This window comes from Cnephaeus nilssonii (assembly GCF_951640355.1).
Source record: "Cnephaeus nilssonii genome assembly, chromosome: 4".
Classification (NCBI taxonomy): Eukaryota; Metazoa; Chordata; class Mammalia; order Chiroptera; family Vespertilionidae; genus Cnephaeus; species Cnephaeus nilssonii.
The window spans coordinates 13018087-13040654 of record NC_137075.1 but is presented as its reverse complement, the minus strand read 5'-3'; the positions used below and the strand labels follow the sequence as shown (position 1 = coordinate 13040654).

The window sequence follows — 22568 nt, the reverse complement described above, 5'->3', positions numbered from 1 at the left end:
CACCTGTCCCTTCAGCACGACCCACCCAGGCAGGGACAGAGGCCCATGCTGGGTTCTGTGTCTGGGTGCAGCCCTCCCACCCAAAGAGCCAGAGCCTGGAGGTCACCCGCCCGGCGGGGCGGGCGGTGGGCGGGGCTGGGCGGGGCCGTGGGCGGGGCCGTGGGCGGGGCCGTGGGCGGGGCCGTGGGCGGGGCGGGCTGGGCGGTGGGCGGGGCAGGCGGTGGGCGGGGCGGGGCGGGCGGTGGCTCCGGGAGTGCTGGGCCGCGGAGGCGGCGGGCGGCTGGTCGCGCTGTTCCCCACCCAGCGGGAGCGGCGGCGGCGGCGGCGCGGGGCAGCATGAGGGAGACACTCGGTAAGTCCAGGCGACTCCTCACCCCTGACTCCCACCGTGCCTTTGGCCCGTTCCCACGGCGCTTTACGGGCCTCGCCCCCAGCCTCCAGCGCTCGCCCCCCAACTTCTCCAGCCGGACGTCGCTCGGGTCCGAACCGCTCTCAGCCTTGGGGGACATCTGTCTGCATCCCTCCTCGAGACCCTCGGCGGTGCCCAGCCCCGCAGCCCCCGGCTCGCCAGGAGGGCTGGTCCCAGCCCCTCAGGTGCCCAGCTCGGACGCGGGGCACGGGGTTCCCCGGCGTCGCCGAAGGCCGCGCCTGGCGTTAGGGTTCGCATCGCCCCTCGGCGCTGGGGGGTGGGGGTGGGGGGCCGGGAGGGCGAGGGTCGCTGTTCCACTCTCGTCGGCGTCTCCGCTGCAGCCCTAGTCCAGCCACCCCCACCCCTTCCTCTCCCGCGCGCCACGGTTTGGCGGAGTCTCCGCCCGGGAGCTGACAGCCGCTGCTCAGAGTCCCGAGGTCCCGGGTTCCCACGACGCCCGCCCTGGCGGACCTGCCCGCGGGACGTTGGGGGCTGGCCTCCGCGTCCCCCACTCCCCGCTCGGGACCCCGCCCGGCCCGGGGACCCCCCGCTCCTCGGATCAGGACTAGGGATTAGGGCACTAATCGCCGCTGCTCCCCGCAAGTGCCCGGGTGGCCCGGCCCCAGCTGCGGGTAGTCAGGCGAAAAAGAAAAGAAAAAGAGGGGTGGGGAGAGGGGAGAAAGGAAGGAGCACCGCCGGAGAGTGCTGTAAATCCCGTCCTCCGCTGGTCTGTGGGATCCGAGCACCGTCAGCTCCCCACCTCAGATCGCTGTCAAGTCACCCCAGAATGCCAGGGTTTCCCTAGGTGACTGGACTGCAGTGAGGCTGGGCACGTACAGCTGGAAGCGCTGCTCTTGCTCCTTGTCACTGGCCCGAGCAGCCGGGCGCCTCGGATTCTTCTGGGGGTTTGAAAAAGAAGCTGATTTCACTACTAAAAAAAAAAAATAAATAACAACGGGAACTTTATGCTAGCGCAACGTGGACATGCCCTAATCTTGCTCATCCAACCTCTCCAGGAGCAGAGGACTTTGGGGAATTAGCTTAGGCGGATCACCACCTCCCTTCCCCACCACACACACACCCTGCCACCCACGCTCCCACCCCCTGCATCACCTCGCCTTAACCCCCAGGCCCGTATTCCCCTCCCCTGGTCTTGGGAGAGGAAGATGAAGGAGTGTGGACCACATAATTTGGACGTTTTCCCCGCAGCTTCATGTTTTCCTTTTCCTGTTTTTTTTTTTTTTTTTTTTTTTGTCTTTTCAGATTTGCAGATAACCCTAGGGTTAGGGGTGAGGGTTGGAAGATGATTCTTGATAGGGAAAGGGACTGGGAAATGGGAAAAGACGGCCAGATATTTTCTTGACAGAAAGGGCAGACTCAACAGTCTAAACTTCTAAACTCAGTGGTCACAGGCTGTGCAAGTAAAACAAGAAAATGATGCCTTATGCCAGATAGTTTTTGAATTTAAGAGACTAGATTAAGAACACCCAACAGCACAAGGGTGAGTAAAGGTTTTTATTTGTTTGTTTGTTTTGTTAATCCTCACCCAAGAATACTTTTTTCATTGATTTTTAGAGAGAGTGGAAAGGGAGGGGGAGAGAAAGAGAAACATGGATGTGAGGATGTGAGGATGTGAGAGAGACCCATTGATTGATTGCCTCCCCCATGGGCCACAATCCTGGCCAGGGAGCGAGCCTGCAACTGAGGTATGTGCCCTTGACTGGTATTGAACGCTGAGATCCTTCAGTCCGAGGGCCCATGTTCTAACCACTGAGCAAACTGGCTAGGGTGTGAGTAAAGTTGTTTTTGGTTTTTGGTTTGTTTGGCAAATCACACTCAGCTTCTATTTCATGGGACTTGTGCTGGTTTTCATGTGAAATTGGGAGTTTAGTAAATTCATTTAGTTTTCCATGATGCGTTTGGGCTTTCTATTTACCTTGATATGAGGTGTCTAATTCTTAGCCATCCACTGAACAAGCTTCCCAGAGGTCTCTAAACATTACTCTGGGCAGGCAGCATGTAGCAAACTGTTTCACTCTGATTGGAGTGGGTGAGCAAATATTTGTTGAACAGAAGCCTTGATCTGCTGCATCTTTCTCCCGCCAAACATCACCCTCTGTGGTGGAGACTGGAAGGTCAGGGCCTTGGCAAGCCCAAGAGATTTAGGGGGATTCAGTGGGTGGAAGAAGCCTGTGCCAAAAAAGAAAGAATTTTGTCTTCCCACCTCCTTGGAACATAACTTAAAATGCCTAAGTGTTCAATGATTAGTTTGACAAGCTAATTAGAGTAATTTAATAACCCATCTGAGTGGTCACAGATTCCAGGGGAAGATGGTAGCTCTAAAATGTAACTGGGTAGGGGTGATACCATAAAGAGAATAAATAAAGACCAATTTTTCAGTAAAAACAACAACAACAACAAAAGCAAATAGGAAAAGATCCTTGGAGTCTGATTTTTTAAATGCAACTTAAAATTTTAAAAAGTCCGAGAAATACTACCAGTAAAGGAAGCCCAGGAGTGTGTGGTTCTGCCAAGTTCTCCTTGTCCTTGCTGAGAGAGCCCTCTAGTTTGGGAGGACAGCAAACACCAACCGTGTTGCAGGAGTCCAGAGTTCCTCTTTTCATGAGCTTGGTGGGACTCCATGCCAGCTAACCTGGAGACTGTAGAACCGTTTAGAACACATAGCATAAAGTTGAAACAATTGTTCTGTTGTGATTTTTATTTTGATAAGCAAGGGGTGTATCTCTGAAATCCTCCAGGCCTATTGCTGAACCCATTCCTGTGGTTTATTTGCTTTTTTTTTTTAACAGTCTTTTACCTTTTGAATGGGAAGGGTTATATCACTCATTAAAACCTTGTTATTGTGCTTCGTTTCAAGGACCTGCTGACTTGAGGAATGGCGAGGGACACTCACTTGCCAAGGACAGCAGCCTGGGGAAGCTAGATCAGTCTCCAATGCTTTAAACACTAAGTGTCATTTAAAACATAGGAACTGCTCCGATACTAAAACTTCCATTATCTTAGTTTGATTTTGTGGTATCTTATTTAAAATTTGGATTACTACCTTTACTTCCTTTAAATATATTTTTCAAAAATTTTATATAGATAACAGAGTTGGGAACAGCCTGTCCACACTGGCATAGATAACCACTAAATATCTTTGTAGTTTGCTGCTTATTGGTTATTTCTCGATAAATCACCTCTTAAGCTAGTTTCTTATCTATGTAAATAAAAGAATTTAGATACTATTATGAAAAGACACCAAGATGTATTTCTAAGAGGGGAAGAAAAAGAAAGACAGAGCCCTAGCTGGTTTGGCTTAGTGGATATAGCATCTGCCTGCAGACTAAAGGGTCCCATGTTTGATTTTGGTCAAGGGCACCTGCAGGGGCTGTGGGCTTGATCCCCAGTAGAGGGGCATGTAGGAGGCAGCTGATCAATGATTATCTCTCATCATTGATGTTTCTCTCTCTCCCTCTCCCTTCCTCTCTGAAATCAATAAAAATATACTTAAAAAAGAAAGAAAGAAAGAAAGAAAGAAAGAAAGAAAGAAAGAAAGAAAGAAAGAGACAGAAAGAGCATGCAAGAAACTGTATGTATAGGTAGAAGATTGGAGAAGTAGAAACGAGTTATTGCTGGTTATCTCATTGGGGTTATTGGAAACTTTTACTTTTGCTTAAACTCTGAATTATGTAGTGTTTACTTTTAGAATAACTTTAAATGACTTGTAATTATAAAATCAACAAAAATATAAGAGTTATATAAAATCATTTAAACTTTAAGATTTTTATAAAACCTTGGCTCTTTTATCCTAAAGATATTTGGAAACAAAACTAGTGTATTATAAGTTTAATAGACTGTTTTAGGAATCTTTATATGTGGAGTGTGACATATTTGATGATAATGGAATTAAATTCTAACCTATTATTAAGTTTCACAGTTATTTTTTCAAGTAGCCAAAAATTTTAGAAGATTTAAAAAATCTTATATAATTTCAGTTCGTTTCTTAATGACTGCTAATCTTTCAGAAATGTTAATGGAGGTACTTGGGGGTCTCAAGAAAATGTGATGAGGTCCCCAAAGCATAAAGTGTGACAGAATTTAAAGGTGAAAGAGAAGGTGTGTGTTCACACAAGTTGTGGGGGAAAAGACAGAAAAGTCAGAGGAGATAATATTTGTGGAAAAAAAAATGAAGTGAATAATATTTTCTTTTCTTTATCAGTGCCTTAACACCGACCCAACCCAGCAAGATTGGGTTCCAGGATGCTTTTTGATCTTAGACCCAAGATTTTTCTTTCTTTTGTTTTTTTTTGTCACCATATAGAAACAAGTCAATGATGATTGCCTTATTATAATTATTACTTCACAGATTAAATATGCCTTTTTGTCTTAGGAGATTTTTAACAACTTGAGGGCTCTCTAGCAAAGCTGGCCATCACACTGTGTGGTTTGGTAATGACATTGTATGAGAACTCACTCTCCCAGAACTTAAACTGGGACTGTTGAGTTCTTTATCTCTTAAGACTGAAAGGGGAAACGACAATCTTATTGCTCATAATAAGGTACATAGTTCTATCATTAAAAAAAAAAAAGCTGCCGAAACCGGTTTGGCTCAGTGGATAGAGCGTCGGCCTGCGGACTCAAGGGTCCCGGGTTCGATTCCGGTCAAGGCATGTACCTTGGTTGCGGGCACATCCCCAGTAGGGGGTGTGCAAGAGGCAGCTGATCGATGTTTCTCTCTCATCGATGTTTCTGGCTCTCTATCCCTCTCTCTTTTTCTCTGTAAAAAATCAATAAAATACATTTAAAAAAAAAAAAGCTATAGAAAGCGTTAAAAATTCACGTATCAGTTAAGCAACACGCTCCATTCCAGTACATTTTATATCTTGACTATTTACCTCTTGTTTAAAGAAAGTACTTTGTTATATATTAATCATAACATAGACCAAAAAGTTGTCAGTTGAAGAAATATTTTCAGTGAACTGTCAACAATTTGAGGGACTAATTACATCTTAAGTATGGAATGTCAGTGAATACAGCTAAGTTTTAGGTTCTCTAGAGGAGCAACAATGTCTAATCAAGACCTTTAGAGTGCTATTTGTAATTTTGTATTAGATTTTATCAGCAAAACATGTAATTTTAGGCTTGCTGGAAACAGGTTAAGAATCTTTGTAGCAGATAAGACAAATGCACCATTTACTAGGCCCTTAGAACCTTATGTGATTTAACCATTTATTCTTTTCTTGTTTTATTCTTATTGAGTCATCCAAATATGTAATGTACTTTCAAAGATATTTTCCTAATCTGCCTAAGCAACACCTTGTTTTAATTTTTTTTTCTGTTGATGATATCATATTAAGTTAAAGTATATGAAAGTGCCAACATTTGACGATTTTCTCCTGAAAAGTGGTATTTCATAAGGTTCATTTCATGGCAGAACCTCATAAAATACATTTTATGACAGAAACTTATTTTAAAAAAGTATAAAATACAATGCTAATATATAAAAACTCTGGGTCCGTCACATCCACAATGACCGGAGGCTCGACCAACCGGAAGTCAGTCCTGCAGTCAGCGCTGGGTTGCTGTGGCGACTCAGCACTGACTGCTATGGCTGCAGGCCTGGTGACCCAGCACTGACTGCTGAGGGGGCTGCGAATCAGGCCTGGAGAGAGGCCTGAAGAGAGAGCAGGGTCTGATCCATAGCCTCTGTGGCAGCTATTGATCAGCACTTGCCTCTCTCTTTCTTTCCCGGCCTGGACAGCAGCCACACCTCCATTTCTCTCCAGGCCTCCACTGGGGCTGCTGATCAGCCCTGCCTTTCTGATCAGGCCCCGTTGATAGGCCCAGAGACGCTGACTGGCATAGAAACCAACCAATCAGAACCAAATCTGGGTGAAGTGTGAGGAGCCAATGGCTGCCTAGGAGGCGAAGCTTTTGACACTGACTGGCATAGAAACCAATCAATCAGAACCAAATCCTGGTGAACGGTGAGGAGCCAGTGGCTGCCTAGGAGGCGGGGCTTCTGATGCTGACTGGCATAGAAACCAACTAATCAGAACCAAATTGGCCAGCAGAGGAGGGCAGTTGGGGGTGAGATCAAGCCTGTAGGGGAGGGCAGTTGGGGGTGAGATCAAGTCAGTAGGGGAGGACAATTGGGGGTGAGATCAGGCTGGTAGGGGAGGGTAGTTGGGGGCGAGATAAGGCTGGCAGGGGAGGGAAGTTGGGAGTGATTGGGCCATCAGGGAGCAGTTAGGTGTTAATAAGGCTGGCAGGGGAGTGGTTAGGGGGTGATCAGGCTGGCAGACAGAAGCGGTTAGGGGCAATCAGGCAGGGAGGCAGGCAAGCAGTTAGGAGCCAGCAGTCCCGGATTGTGAGAGGAATGTCTGACTGCCTGTGGGATCGGGCCTAAACCAGCAGTCGGACATCCCCCTAGGGGTCTCAGATTGGAGAGGGTGCAGGCTGGGCTGAGGGACACCCCCCCCCCAGTGCACGAATTTCATGCACCGGGCCTCTAGTAAAATATAAATAAGAACATTAAAAAAAACACAAAAACACCACAATCCAATACCACTGTTGTTATTTTTGGTATTTTTCATTTCAGTGTTTTTCTCCCTTTTACATATGTATATAAATGAAATTTGTATTACACTGAATCTAGGGGTTTGTATCCTGTCTTTATTATTTAACTTGGTACCATAGACAATTCCCTGTGCCATTATGTATCTGAAAACATAATTTTATATGTGTGTATACATATTATAGTCTGTCATGTGGATGTACCAGAATTTTGATCCATCCCTTAAATAGACATTTAGTGTAATATTTTATTATCATAATTAACACTTGGATAAATATCCTTATACAACTTTGTGTATATCTCTGATTATTTCATTAGGATGGATCCTAAGTAGTGAGATTCATCCATAGTGTTTCAAATTTTTAAAGATTTTATGACATATTTATTACTTTTTAAAAAATTTAAATTCTTTATTGTTGAAAGTATTACATATATCTCCTTTTCCCCCCATTGACCTCTCCCCGGCAGCTCCCCACCCCAGCACGTGTCTTCACCCTGTACTGTCTGTGTCCTTTGATTATGCTTAGATGGATGCATACAAATACTGTGGTTGATCTGTTAACCACCTCCCACTTCCACCCTCCCCTGCCTTTCCTCTGAGGCTCAACAGTCTGTTCAATGCTTCTATGTCTCTGGATCTATTTTAGTTCATCAGTTTATGTTGTTCATTATATTCCACAAATGAGTGAGATCATGTGATATTTATCTTTCTCAGACTGGCTTATTTGGTTAGTATAATGCTCTCCAGGTTCATCCATGCTGTTGCAAATGATAAGAGTTCTTTCTTTTTTATAGCAGCATAGTATTCCATTGTATAGATGTACCACAGTTTTTTAACCCATTCATCTGCTGATGGGAACTTAGATTGTTTCCAAATCTTAGCTATTGTAAATTGTGCTGCTATGAACATAGGGGTGCATATATTCTTTCTGACTGGTATTTCTTAGTTCTTGGGATATATTCCTAAAAGTGGAATTATGGGGTCAAATGTGAGTTCCATTTTTAATTTTTTGAGGACACGCCATACTGTTCTCCACAGTGGCTGCACCAGTCTGCATTCCCACTAGCAGTGTACTAGGGTTCCCTTTTCACCACATCCTCACCAGCACTTGTCATTATTTGTTGATGATAGCTATTCTGACAGGTGTGAGATGGTACCACATTGTTGTTTTGATTTGCATCTCTAGGATAATTAGTGACTTTGAGCATGTTTTCATATGTCTCTTGACCTTCTGTATGTTCACTTTCGAAAAGTATGTATGTTGGTCTTTTGCCCATTTTTTGATTGGATTATTTATCTTCCTTTTGTTTTAAGTTGTATGAGTTCCCTATAAATTTTGGAGATTAAACCTTTCTTGGATTTAACATGGGCAAATATGTTCTCCCATGCAGTGGGCTCTCTTATTGTTTCGTTGATGGTTTATTTTGCTGTGCAGAGCTTTTTATTTTGATGAATCCCATTTGTTTATTTTCTCTTTAGTTTCCATTGTCCTAGGAGATGTGTCAGTAAAGATTTGCTACGACATGTCTGCTATTTTGCTGCCTATGGCTTCTTCTAAGATTTTTATGGTTTCCGTCTTATGTTTAAGTCCTTTATCTGTTTTGAGTTTATTTTTGTGTATTGTGTAAGTTGGTGATGTAGTTTAATTTTTTGCATGTAGCTGTCCAGTTTTCCCAACACCATTTATTGAAAAGACTGTCTTGCCTCCATTGTATGCTCTTGCTTCCTTTGTCAAATATTTATTGAGCATTTTGGCTTGGGTCGATTTCTGGGTTCTCTGTTCTGTTCCATTGGTCTATATGTCTGTTCTTGTGCCAGTACCAGGCAATTTTGAGAACAGTGGCTTTGTAGTATAGCTTGATCTCTGGTATTGTGATCCTTCCAAATTGTTTTCTTCTTTCTTAGGATTGCTGCAGCTCTTCGGGGTCTTTTTTTATTCCATATAAATTTTTGGAGAGTTTGTTCTAGGTCTGTGAAATATGCCATTGGTCATATTAATCACTTTTAAGAAAGGAAATTCCCATTTACATATGACCCTCCACATTTATATACCCACAGAAGGAGAACCCGCATAACTCACCATGCCCTCACCAACAACAAATACTGTTTTTTTTAAATAATAATTGGTTAGTGAATAATGACATTCTTGTTTAATTTACATATCTTTTATTATAGGTGAGGGTGAACATTTTTTTCATATTTTTAATGGGGTATTTGTTTCTTTATTAATTTTCATTTCATGGTCTAGGCAAATTTTTAAAAGCAAGACAAATTCTGGTTGATTTAATAAGGTTATTCATATTTTGTTTCATTTCACTGTCAAGGGGAGTCTTATAATTGTAAATATAAGAATAAAATATTTTAACTTTTGCAAATGGAAAGGGAGGAAGAAATGGTACCATTTGCAAGTCTCAATCTCTAATGATAAGAATGCCCATAATTGAAATAACACCACCTAGACCATGACATCCACAGGAAGGGTGCTGACGGGTCTTATGATGTATTTTTATGTTCTCCAGCACAGAGCCCAGTGACTGGCACTTTCAGTGTGGAACAAGAATAAGTGCAACACCTGTGCTCTGGAACTTCTGGGATGGAGAATTGCTAGATGGTGTGTGTACTCCCTGGCCTCTCCCCATCCCCCAATACCCATCTCCTCTTCTCAGTGTGTGGCCATTTAGCTCTGCTCTCTTGGTTGGCCTCTGTACGGGAGCTAACGAGGCCAAGGTCAGAGGTTCTATCTTCATATGACCTATTTAGCTTTGTTTGTGTCATGGCCACAATCTGTATTCTTTTCACTGTGGCCAGCTGACATAAAAATGCATGCTGTTCATCACAAGGGAGAACAGGCTAGAAGGGGGAAGATTTCTAGAGCTAGAAGGACCCTGAAGAACCTTTCATTCAACCTTCTTATTTTATTTTATTTTTTTCAGGGGAAGAGACTGAAGTTCAAACAGGTTCTTCCCTTTTCTCTTGTGCAGTGTCTCAGGGTCAATTCAACACAACAGATATGTATTGAGCAACATGGGGAAATAGAAATTTATCCCTACAATGAGTGGGTGGGCAACTGAACTCTATGCTTAAATGCTGATGGATTGTTAACACTTTCCTAAATCCCTCCCATGTGAATATAAATGATATGGCTAATATTTAAAGAACTTAGAAATCTATCACAATAAGATTGTTTTAAATTGTCTCATTCAGGTCTTTGGAAGGGACAAGTAATCTGATGAAGATCCATTTGAAAATGATTTTGGTAAAGCAAATTTTGTAGGAATTGGTTGGTTAAATCAAAATCAAATTACTTGTCATCTCTGGCCAATAATTATTTCCGCCTTCTGTACTTCTCCTAATGAAAAGACCATTATCTTAGTCACCAAGACTCAAATTCATTTTACTTCTTCCCTTAATAATTACTCTTCTTATTTCTTTATTTCTTAACCCTCTCCTACCACCCCTACACATTACTATAGAAGGGATTTGTAACTTCTTGTCTGCACATCTGTTCTTGGTCTGGCCACTTCGGTCCACTTTCTTGCTACATTCTTTGTGGAACAGCCTTACCCTTACTTGCCCAAAACCTTTGTGGTTTTCCATTATCTGCTCAATAAAGTCCAAATTCTATTAATGATGTAAATAAGAGTGGCTATTTCTATATAGATAATTTTTTTTCTTTTAGAATTCATTTTTTTTCTCCTGAAAGTTACTCCTCTTCCATTTAGCAGAGATATCATTTGTCTGGCTTTTCAGATTCACATAATAGGTTTTATGATGGCTACATGTTACTGACAAGGACCCTGAAAACTCAAATGATGGGAGAGGTCTGCTGAAGGTCCTGAAGCAATTGCATGGCATATTTGTGAATTATGTGTATTCAGAAATTAATACTAGTATTGCCACTAAGACATTATAGTCAAATGAGGCATTGAACCTGTGCATGTGTGCGCGTGCACATGTGTGTGTGTGTGTTTGGTGTGTGTAAGGAAAGAAGCAGCTAGAAGAACCATCCTAATCCCAGAGAATAAGGGAGATTTTTTCTTCTTTTTAAATATACAGCTTTTCAATTTAATGTCATCATGCTTTCTATCTTTTCTTATTTATGCATTATTTGGTAAAGTGCGAACTTTTGTTGCTATATAGAAGGATGAGCCTAAAATAGTAGCATGGGTTTTGAAGCTAGCTGACCTTTGTTTGATCTTGTATCTGCACTTACAAACTGTGTAATCTTGGACTCACTTATGGGACTTTCATAGATACATCCAGAAGTATGCTGGAGTATAAAATGAAATAAAGTGTTCCAAGCAACTAACAGAGTATCTAGCACATTGCAGATGTTCAATGGATGGTTGATGTTATTGTCTTCCATGTGTGCTGCTCTTTTGAGCTTATAGAGCAGTCACTTTCTATTTGTATGTAGAGAGTTTATTGGTACAGGGGAGGATAAATTAACCATGAATTGGAAGATGTTCTTGATGAACTTGTTGTGCATTGACCAGAGAGTATTTTGAGTATTTTACCACCTATCACAAGTATCTTCAGGGGGGTGGGGGTGTAAAAGTAATAGAATATAAACCTACTGATGTTATAAATCAATCAGAAAATCTACTACAGGCAAACTTGGCTGTTTAGCACTGTTATTCCTCCACCTCATCTCCTTTAAACCACCAGAATTAGAGACTGCATGTAATAAGCATTTTTCTTTGGGTGTCATCTCATGAATTTAATTTAATTAAACCAGTCTCATAGAGTTAAACAAGAGAATTGTGGGTTCAGCTCTGTCTCAGCTCAGTGTTACTTGTTTTTTGTTTTGTCCACTGTTTCTTCAATTATGTTATAAGTTTCTAAGCTTGTAAGTAGCATTTTTTAAATTAATTAATTAATTTATTTTTAATAAATCTTTATTGTTCAGATTATTGCAATTGTTCCTCTTTCTTCCCCCCATAGCTCCCCTCCACCTGGTTCCCACCCCACCCTCTGCCCTTACCCCCCTCAACCACTGTCCTCATCCATAGGTGTACGATTTTTATCCAGTCTCTTTCCACACCCCTTTCCCCCCGAGAATTGTCAGTCCACTCCCTTTCTATGCCCCTGATTCTATTATATTCACCAGTTTATTCTGTTCCTCAGATTTTTTAATTCACTTGAATTTTAGATTCACTTGTTGATAGATATGTATTTGTTGTTCATAATTTTTATCTTTACCTTTTTCTTCTTCTTCCTCTTCTTAAAGAATACCTTTAAGCATTTAATATAATACTGGTTTGGTGGTGATGAACTCCTTTAGCTTTTTCTTATCTGTGAAGCTCTTTATCTGACCTTCAATTCTGAATGATAGCTTTGCAGGGTAGAGTAGTCTTGGTTGTAGGTTCTTGCTAATCATCACTTTGAATATTTCTTGCCACTCCCTTCTGGCCTGCATAGCTTCTGTTGAGAAATCAGCTGACAGTCATATGGGTACTCCCGTGTAGGTAACTAACTGTTTTTCTCTTGCTGCTTTTTTAAAAAAAATATATTTTATTGATTTTTTACAGAGAGGAAGGGAGAGGGATAGAGAGCCAGAAACATCGATGACAGAGGAACATCGACCAGCTGCCTCCTGCACACCCCCCACTGGGGATGTGCCCGCAACCAATGCACATGCCCCTGACCGGAATCGAACCCGGGACCCTTCAGTCCGCAGGCCGATGCTCTATCCACTGAGCCAAACCAGTTTTGGCTCTTGCTGCTTTTAATATTCTCTCTTTGTCTTTTGCTCTTGGCATTTTAATTATAATGTGTCTTGGTGTGGTCCTCTTTGGATTCCTTTTGTTTAGGGTTCTCTGCGCTTCCTGGACTTGTAAGTCTATTTCTTTCACCAGGTGGGGGAAGTTTTCTGTCATTATTTCTTCAAGTAGGTTTTTAATATCTTGCTCTCTCTCTTCTTCTGGCACCCCTATAATTCGGATGTTGGTACGCTTGAAGTTGTCCCAGAGGCTTCATACACTATCTTCAACTTTTTGGATTCTTTTTTCTTTTTGCTTTTCCAGAGGAGTGTTTTTTGCATCTTGGTATTCCAAATCTTTGACTTGATTCTTGTGATCCTCTAGTCTGCTGTTGGATCTCTGTATATTATTCTTTATTTCAGTCAGTGTATGCTTAATTTCTAGTTGGTCCTTTTTCATATCCTCAAGGGTCTCACTAAAATTATCGGCCTTTTCTAGAAAATTCTTGAAAAACCTTATAACCATGGTTTTGAATTCTATATCCAGTTGTTTGTTTTCCTCCATTTCTTTCATTTGTGACCTGTTTCTTTGTCTCCGCATTTTGGCTGCTTCCCTGTGTTGATAGAGTGGCTTTGTGTACTAGGTGTCCTATAGGGCCCAGAGGCTCAGCCTCCCCAGTTACCTGAGGTGGACACTCTTGGTGTACCCCTTTGTGGGCTATGTGCACAGTCTTGTTGTAGTTAAGCCTTGATTGTTGTTGGTATCACTGGGAGCACTTGACCTCCAGGCCAATTGACTGTGAGGATCAGCTGTATCTATGATGGGAGAACTTCTGTGCTGGAGACACCCTTATGAGGCAAGACTTGCTTCAGTGGGGCTTTGGTGCTCACTGAGTCTGCCCCCTGAGTGTGTCCCTTATGGATCTGAGGAGTTGTAATCTGGATGGTCCTACTCTGACCCCTGGGTACACTGGCTCTTGGATCTCCAAGGAGGTGCTAATTTAGACTCTGCCTGAGGCCACCCAACAGGAGCTACGGAGAGATCTGCAGATTCCTCTTCTTTGTTTGGGTTTTGGAGGTGCCCAGATGAGGCCCAAGCTGCTGTGGGGCCTTGGGCCTTCTTTTGGATGTTCTGGGTCTCACTGACTCAGCTGCAGTTTGTTAGGTAAGTTTAGAATTCAAAGGACCAGGCCATTCATATGCAAAAGTCTCTGCACTCAGTTTGGATGGGGTGGGGTCTCAGGGTGGAGCAAACAGCAATGGCTTCGTGGGGCGGGATCTCTGGGTGGAGCAAACAGCTATGGCTTCCCGTCACCCCTGCCCTAAGGGGCCCCTGGGTCTCAGTGTACTGCGGTAATCCGGTAATCACTGCAAGCACATCTGAGAGAAAGCTGCCCTTGAGTTTCACCCGCTGCCAGACAGTCCAGTTTCTCCCCGTATGAGTCTGGGTCCCCAGAGTCTCACCCAGAACTGGAGTTCAGAGCAGTCAGGAGCTTTTGTCTCCCTCCCGATTGAGAAAGCCAGCTGCGTACTCAGTTTCCATTCCTCTCCGCGTGCACGCCTCTGTACCTCTGCCTTTATTTCTGTAGCTCCTCTGAGTCTCAGTGTGCTTTTCTCTTTCCTTCTAGTTGTAGAATTTCCACTCAGCCAGCCTTCCTGTGGTTCTGGATGATGTCCGTTTTGTCTTTTAGTTGTAGTTTTGAAATTGTTGTGTGAGGCAGCAGTTCAGGTGTTTATCTATGCTGCCATCTTGGTTTCTCTCTGTAAGTAGCATTTTAATAACAGAATAGAAAAAAAGTGTTTGCATTTATCTTATCCCTTTGTCTGTGCATTGTACACTCAGCACAGAATCTTTCTTCCATAAAAGAGAATTTTTATAAATCCAGTGTTTCTTCTTTCTGTAACAGTTGACCCTTGAAACTATGGGGGTTAGGGGTGTTACCCCCTATACAGTTGAAAATCCAGGTATAAGCCCTAGCTGGTTTGGCTTAGTGTATAGAGCGTCGGCCTGTGGACTGAAGGTCTCAGGTTCAATTCTGGTCAAGAGCCCATGCCCAGGTTGCAGGCTTGATCCCCAGTAGGGGGCATGCAGGAGGCAGCTGATCAATGATTCTCTCTCATCATTGATGTTTCTATCTCTCTCTCCCTCACCCTTTCTCTCTGAAATCAATAAAAAATATTTTTTAAAGAAAGAAAGAGAAAATCCAGGTATATCTTTGAATCCCCAAAAGACTTTATTAATAGCCTACTATTGACTGGAAGTTTTACTGATAACATAAACAGTCAATTAAGACATAGTTGGTATGTTATCCTATATAATAACGAGTTAATATGCTAGTTAGACCAAAAGGTGGAACGACCTCCTGGAACGACCAGTGTCTGGTGGGTGGGGCCGCAAGGCAGCCGGGGCACCACTCTCTGCAGGGTGATCAATGGAGCGGGGGGGTGGGGGGGACGGGGCTCCGCAATCGATCACCCCGCAGAGGGTGGTGGCAGTTGGGGCTGCGAGGGCCTAGCCCCTTGTATGAATTTCATGCATCGGGCCTCTAGTATGTATTATATATTGTATTCTTACAATAAAGTAATCTAGAGAAAAGACAATGTTATTAAGAAAGTCATAAAGAAGATAAAAATATATTTACAGTACTTTTTAAAAATATATTTCTTTATTGATTTCAGAGAGGAAGGACGACATAGAGAGAGATAGAAACATCAATGATGAGAGAGAATTATTGATCAGCTGCCTCCTGCACGTCCCCCCACTGGGGATCGAGCCCGCAACCCGGGCATGTGCCCTTGGCCAGAATCGAACCTGGACCCTTCAGTCCACAGGCCTATGCTCTATCCACTGAGCCAAACTGGCTAGGGCTATTTACAGTACTTATTAGAAAAAAATACACATATAAGTGGACCTGCACAGTTCAAACCCATGTTGTTCACGGGTCAACTGTATGGTCCTAAATAGTTTTTTTCAATCAAATGGTTTGTTTGTTTTGCTCAACTCAAGTTATACAACCAGGCAAGACATTTTCTGAGTGGGTGGCTGGGCCTAGCTCTGATTTATTTCTAGTTAAATCAAGTAATACCACAAAATCCATTAGAAATTACTATCCTAATATCCTAAAGCTCCTAGAAGCCCCATAGGTTTCCTTGGAATAAGTGGCGGCCCATCTATTTTACCCATGAGAAAACCTAGGCTTGGAAGTTAAGTAACTTGACAAAGGCCACTTATAAAATGAAAGGCAGGATGGAAACCTAGGTCATTTTGACATCAAAGTGCGTGCTTTTTCTTACTGTGCTCTGCCACCCTCTCTACATTTGTATAGGACAGCAGTTTTTAACCGGTGAACCATGGCAGGCACACTGATGTGCCACAAGGAATTTTCAAACATGCAGTACCTGACTCTTTTCCCTTAGATTGTCAAATAAAAAAAATGAAAACAGCCAATACAACAATAGCCATCTGGTATGAATGAATCAAAATTATACCTACTTTTTTATTATCAGATCGGCAAAAAAATAGAATTTATGTTTTGGTGTGCCACAGAATTTTAGTAATTAGTTTATGTGTTTCATGACATGAAAAAGATTGAAAATCGCTGATGTAGGAGAAAGTCTGCAATCACCTTCCACCGAGATGAGAAGAAACAGCTGAACACACGCTACCCAGAGAACTAGATCCATTAGCATAAGTGTCCCTTTGAGCAGGCTGTCAGCTCTTCTTGTGGTGCTAGAGTTTTTAAACACTTTATAAGTTTTGTCTTTGAAATGATGGAGTTTAGGGATATAAGCAAGATTATAGTAGGGAAACATGAAAAGACCAAAAGTGAAATAAAAAGAAACAAAAAGCTGTGTCTTGACTTAAGCCAACGAAAGAAGAATAAAGGTGGCAGCAATGCATATCCATTTGTCTCCAGGGACCTGTGACTTCCCTCTGCTTCTGCAGTGCTGGTTGCTCTGTCTGCCAGTGACGCGGTGTCCCCAGGCCTCAGGTGTCAAGCTGCTGGTAGGTCATAGGTAGAGTCAGCAGGGGACAGTACTTTCCCTTCGGGAGATTCATTTCTTTTCTTTTTCTGCTCTTAAGGATAGGAAAGTAGTTTCACTTAGTAGCTATGCTTTTTCTTGGGAAGAACATTTCTAATATGATAGAACAGCTGTATTTGCTGTTGAGAACGGAGCGATGAACTTATTAGATCAAGGAATTTCTCATAGGTTGATAAGGTCTTTGAACTTGCTGAAATTTCAGAGGTCATCTAGTTTAGCCCCCAACCGGTGTAGGAATGATTTTCATAATAGTGCTTTTCACACTGTAGGTTATGACAGACTAGAGCACCATGAAATTTCGTGGGTGGTGATCATAATTTTTTAAAATGTAATAGAATAGGAAGTGTTATAGAACGTGTTAAGTTGTGAGGGTGCATACTTCTTTAATGTTTCAATTGATGTGCATCTACATGCTTTCAATGGGTGGCTGTTGAAAGAAATCAGGTTCTAAATCCATTCCCTTCACCTCTGCTTAAGAACCTCCCAGCTGGGAACTCACCACTTTGAGAGGCAGCAGTGCCTTCATGCTTGATCTTGTGGTAAATGTTTCTCTTGCATTAAACGTCTCTCGGTATTCACAGCATGAACGTGACATTTACAGTGTGCTCATTGTCTCTTGTCATTGTGTTCGGGCCCAGCCAAGGCTAGAAGTCCGTTCCTTTCCTGAGACTGTAATGAGGCGCATTCACTGCCCTAACCACTCTTACTAGATGTTCCACAATGAGTATTTGGTACAAGGCAACAACAAAAAAGTAGCAAAGGAAAAATGTCTTAAATGAAGTGGCTGGAAAATTATCCTTACAGGTGATCTTACTGTGCAGATCTACCCTGAGGTGGGGGATTTTTTTGGCCTAGAGACAATCTTCCAGAAGCCTTCCTGACCCCTTGAGACTGGATAAGGGTCCCTTCTACATCATCCCGTTCTTATCTCTGTCACAGTGCTATGACACTGGAGAGGTGGCTAGTTTCTGCCACTAATACATGCATATGCCATGTTTTGTTTGCCAATTTTCCAACGGTCTCTACAGCAAAACAATAAGATTCTCAAGGGCAAAAATCATGTCTTACTCATTATTATAGTTTTAGTGCTTGGTGCATTGTAGGCATTCAGGAATTATGTGCTAATGTTTTGGACTATATGGAATAGCTTTTACTGTTTTAAGTGACTTGGAAGGAAATTGAAGTCTGTTCATAAAAGACAAGAGATGGGTGCTAGAAAGCAGTCATGACTTTGCAAATCAAGAGTGACATCCGAAGGGTACCAAATGAATTAGGAGATGGTCCAAACTACATCATTAAAATTAATAACTAATGTATAAGATTTCCATAAGGCAAGTAATCCTTGAGAGACAAACTAGAGCTATTGTAACATAATAAACCCACAATCTTATATTTGTGTGCTGATTTCCACTTTTACATATTCTTATTTGGCCCCCAAAACAATTTGGTGAGACAGGAAGATAGTGGCATCACCATTTTTCAGACCAGAAAACTGAGCTTTGGTGTGGTTAATGACTTGCTTGCTAAGGGATCATAGCTGGTGCTGGCATCAAAAGGATCACACCTAAAACAGTACTGTTTGAGCTGCACATATACTTGTCAAGTTGTGAAATCTGCTGTTATAATAACTCACATTTATCCTTTTTAGTGTGTCTTTCCAGCAACCCTTTGAGGTGGTTGGGTGATCAAATAAAATGCTGTTGATGTAGAGTGCTGGTATTTCAGGATTGGAAAAAAACTTTAGAAGGGGCCATCTTTTAGTCCAGCAACTCATTGGATACCTGGCTTCTCCTTAGCTCCCCAATGTCCCCTCCTGGTGGCCGCTATAATTGACATGTTAGTGAGGTGGCTCATTTCATCTTAAGTAGATAAGGATGCTGAAGAAAGTAAGCTGAATATGACAGAGGTTAGAGGAACAGGGTGGCTGTTCAGCAGTCTGCGTCTGCTGTTTAATGTCGGTATGAAGATGAGATAGAAGCCCAGGCTCTGAGTTGGGATTGAGAAAGTAAAGAATGTGAGGCAAAGGGTTGGATGGTGACTGAGAACACTTATTTGGGTTATGGGGCCTATGGGTCATCCCCTCCCCTCTTTTCCTCTCCCCGGGGCTCCAAGTCCTGCGTGATGAAGGTGGTACACTTTGTACTCCTGCTCCCCACAAGCTCTGGCCTCTGTGAAATGAAAAAGTTAGGACTGCCAAGACCGGTTTGGCTCAGTGGATAGAGTGTCAGCCTGCGGACTCAAGGGTCCCGGGTTCAATTCCGGTCAAGGGCATGTACCTTGGTTGCGGGCACATCCCCAGTGGGGGTGTGTGCAAGAGACAGCTGGTCGATGTTTCTCTCTCATCGATGTTTCTAGCTCTCTGTCCCTCTCTCTTCCTCTCTGTGAAAAATCAATAAAATATATTAAAAAAAAAAGTTAGGACTTTCCAGTAATCAATATGCTTTTGTTATCAGACCTATTGGTCAAGTTATGGCTCTTAGGGGTTTGAATCTTTAAAAGATGTTTATGGCTTGACCTGGGCTGTCTTGCCGTTTAAGGGTTTGCTAAGTATGATTGTCATACAGACATAGCCATAATGGCCCAACTTACCTAACCCCAGAAGGAAAATAAGTGACATACATGTTTGTGAGACTCACTTCTTACCACTCTAACAATGGACTGTAACAACCAACTCTGGTGGACACTGGCATGTCCCTCAATCTATGTGATGGCTAGTTGAAGTGCAGTGCACTTTGCTTTTAAAGAGCCTGACATAGCAAGAGAAAGAAACGGCGAGTGTCACAAGACCTACTAGTAAACTCTAACTTTAACTGTGGTGCCGATTTGATCATGACATTGAGCCAATGAGTCTGGGGACCCTGGTCTAGGCTACCGGGATTCTGTTAATGTTAGTTCTTTACAACTGAAATAATTGTACCCCAAATCTAGTTTAAATGTCAATTCACCCTCTCATACACATACACATGCAGTTAATCTAGTGAACTCCTAATCATTCTTCAAAACCTACCTCAAATGTCCCTTTCTTTCATTTGTGAATTCACTCAACAATTATTTATTGAGAGCATATTATGTGCCAGATTCTGAGGGTGTAGCATCAAATAAAACAAAGACCCTACCTTCCTAACCTTGCCTCTGTGTCCCCATAGTCCTGTCTGTAATGGAATCTCTTTCCTTTGCAGCCTGTAGTCCAGTGACTTATTCAATTGAATGAAAGGGCAAGTGCTTGCCTCTCTGGTCCTTCCATTTCTCTCCAAGTGAATGACCCAAGGTGTACAACTCCCGAAAGTACATGCAGCAGTAGTGTCAGGGATGGCAGAATTGCTATGGAGATTTTTCTACTAGTGCAGCAACTACCAGAGCTTGTCAACCTCACATAAGATATAGGAACCTCATAGAAAAATATAGCCTTCCAAAGTCTCCTACGCTCCATGCTGATAACCGAGCCTTTGCTGCTGCTGGAATCCAGCATGTGGTGAGGAGGAAGGACACGCGTAGTCAGAAGAATCATATGCCTCACTAAGAATCCCCACCGACAGGAAGCACACGTGTCTCCTTTCACCTGCACACGGGCAGCAGGCATTTCCTGGCCATTGTTCCAGGGGCCGCTGCAGCGCTATTTCCGTCCACCAGTGAAGTGGGGCTGGAGCTGGCCAACTCTTACAGGCCTGGACTTGGTGTGCTTCTTGCCCAGGCCAGCATCACGTCTGGGGAGCCCGATTCAGATTCATCTGACCAAACTACCTTCCACCCTCTTAACAACAAGAAGACTTTGGAAAGAAGATTCTCTTGTATAAAAAGAAACATGGCAGCCCCACCTGCTTTCAAAAACACATGCTTTCATGCAGGTTCCTGTATATATATATTTTTATTTTATTTTATTATTATTTTTTTTGTACTGTGGCCTGAGGACAGTTTATTCCTGGGAAGTAGCTGCCATGAATTCATGTACCATAGCAGGACTCAGATGTGGACACCACTGGCCCAGAGATGTAGAATGTGTCCCCACGATTTATTGGGGAGAAATTTGATTCTTAAAAGTTTAATGTGGAAAGGAGAAGTACTGGATGGTACAGTGGGTTGGGTGTGTATGCTTGATAAGGGTGTCACATGTTTTCTTATTATGAGCCTCAAAACTTAAGATCTGTTTTCAGCAGCTGGTTGACCTCCCCGGGGCAGCTGCCCTTGCTCAGTGTATCATGCTCGAGTATGTCATGGCTCCATGTTGATTAAAGGTCCCGTTCTGCCCTTTTAGAGTGAAAGGTATGTCTACAGAATGAAAGCAGGGAAGTATAATAAGATTGAGCTGGACACTAGTAGTTTCTCTTTTTAGAAATACCAAGTAGTAATTGCAGCTTCTGAGTCTGTATTTATTTTGTCCTCTCTCCTTATGCCTGTTGTTTTCAGATGACTGGGGCAAGGGATGGTGGACACTGTTAATGATTTCATTGCTCAAACACCATTCTGGACTCCTCTACAAGAGGCAGTCATCCGACGGGTCCTCAGAATAAGCACCACACCCTACAGAGCCCCTGCTCACCCATGCTCTCCACTTGAATAAGACAGAGAATCATTTCAGGCAGCAATCCCCATCCCTACACCTTCTGTGCAGGAACTGCACTGCGTTCATAACCAGGGTCTAGTTCAGGGTGAAGGAGGAGGTGGTATCAGACGCGGCTGCAGGGAGAATTAGTGAGTCCTCATGAACACTTTCTGTTGTCCCCTCAGTGTGGGTTCTGCCATGACGACCGGTCCAGTTGCTGAGCTTGGATGAGGCCAGTGCATTATGTACAGTGTAGAAGACCTCCTGATTTCTCATGGATACCAGCTGTCAAGAGATCTTCCGGCACCACATGAGGGTCGCCCGCCAGCAAGGGCGAGAGAGAGAGTGGGCCATGGCTTGCTGAACGGATGTGAGGATGCCCCTGCTGCCTTCCTACACAGTAAGGCGTCCCTGGGGACAAGACATGTGAATGATTCTGAGAATGAGCACCATGCACTGAGATCCCGAGGAGAGCCCCAGAGCGCCTCTGCTGCCAGGATGTCTGAGGAGGGGTAAGTGTGCACCCACCATGTTCTTCTGACTTGGGGTTTGGCAGTAGGTATGTAATAAAATCATCCACTCCTTATAATTGGCTGGGGTCAGGGGGCGACAGGCTGAGGGACAAGAACGCTGCTGTCCGTTGAGGTACTGGGATGTTCCAGTAGCATTGAGCACAGGGCCGGGCCATAGTAGGCCTTCAATAGGCAGTGGTGAGGAAACAAATTCTGTCCTGCTAAATACTGCATTTCAGTACTCAGCTTCTCTTCTCTCGTAATTTCTTGATATTGCCTGAGCTAGGAATCATTTAAAAACTCTGGAAAAGCTAGTTTATGTCAGGCACACATTCCTAGTACTTTAGGCTTTCTCACTAAGATGTTTCAGTATTTGGTATACAGCGTTGAAAGAGGCTTGTGTTCCCCTCCGTTTGTGAAGAACACCTTTCTCCTTACGTATCCATATAATTCAACCGGCTCCCGACCCATGTTTCCCTTGCACACATACTGGCCCCAGTGTGGGTCCCATCTGAATGTAGCTGCATCTATGGGGGTTTGCTTACACCAACAGAAAAGGCCGGGTTGGCTGGGGGAATAGGAGGGTTAAAAAAGAGGGAATTTCGGCAGCTTGCCGCAGAGCCAGCATAGGAGAGGAGTCCTGCAGTCTCATCCAAGCCGCTTTGACCTGGAGGAAACCTTTGTCATCACTTCATAAAACTGTTTGTCTTTAATGCTGTGTTGAGACCAGGCTCAGACCAGGGAAGGAGGGCCCTGCCTGTATTGAGCATCTTATGAAATT

General features: G+C 43.2%; 1 protein-coding gene across 4 annotated transcripts in view; it reads left to right on the top strand.

Annotated features, from left to right (window-relative positions):
- Positions 1 to 222: 222 nt before the first annotated feature.
- JCAD (junctional cadherin 5 associated) overlaps positions 223 to 22568 on the top strand; it is a 57724-nt gene continuing 35378 nt past the window's right edge. For 3 of the 4 annotated variants that reach the window (XR_013813443.1, XM_079769437.1, XM_079769435.1), the window contains exons 1-2: positions 223 to 352; positions 21461 to 21787. Coding sequence is in view for 3 of the 4 variants with exons in the window: in XM_079769437.1 (XP_079625563.1) it covers positions 21519 to 21787 (269 nt within the window). In the remaining variant the exon portion in view is untranslated. Of the gene's footprint in view, positions 353 to 1764; positions 2116 to 21460; positions 21788 to 22568 lie in introns of those variants that run through there. The other variant, XM_079769436.1, reaches the window with a different exon arrangement.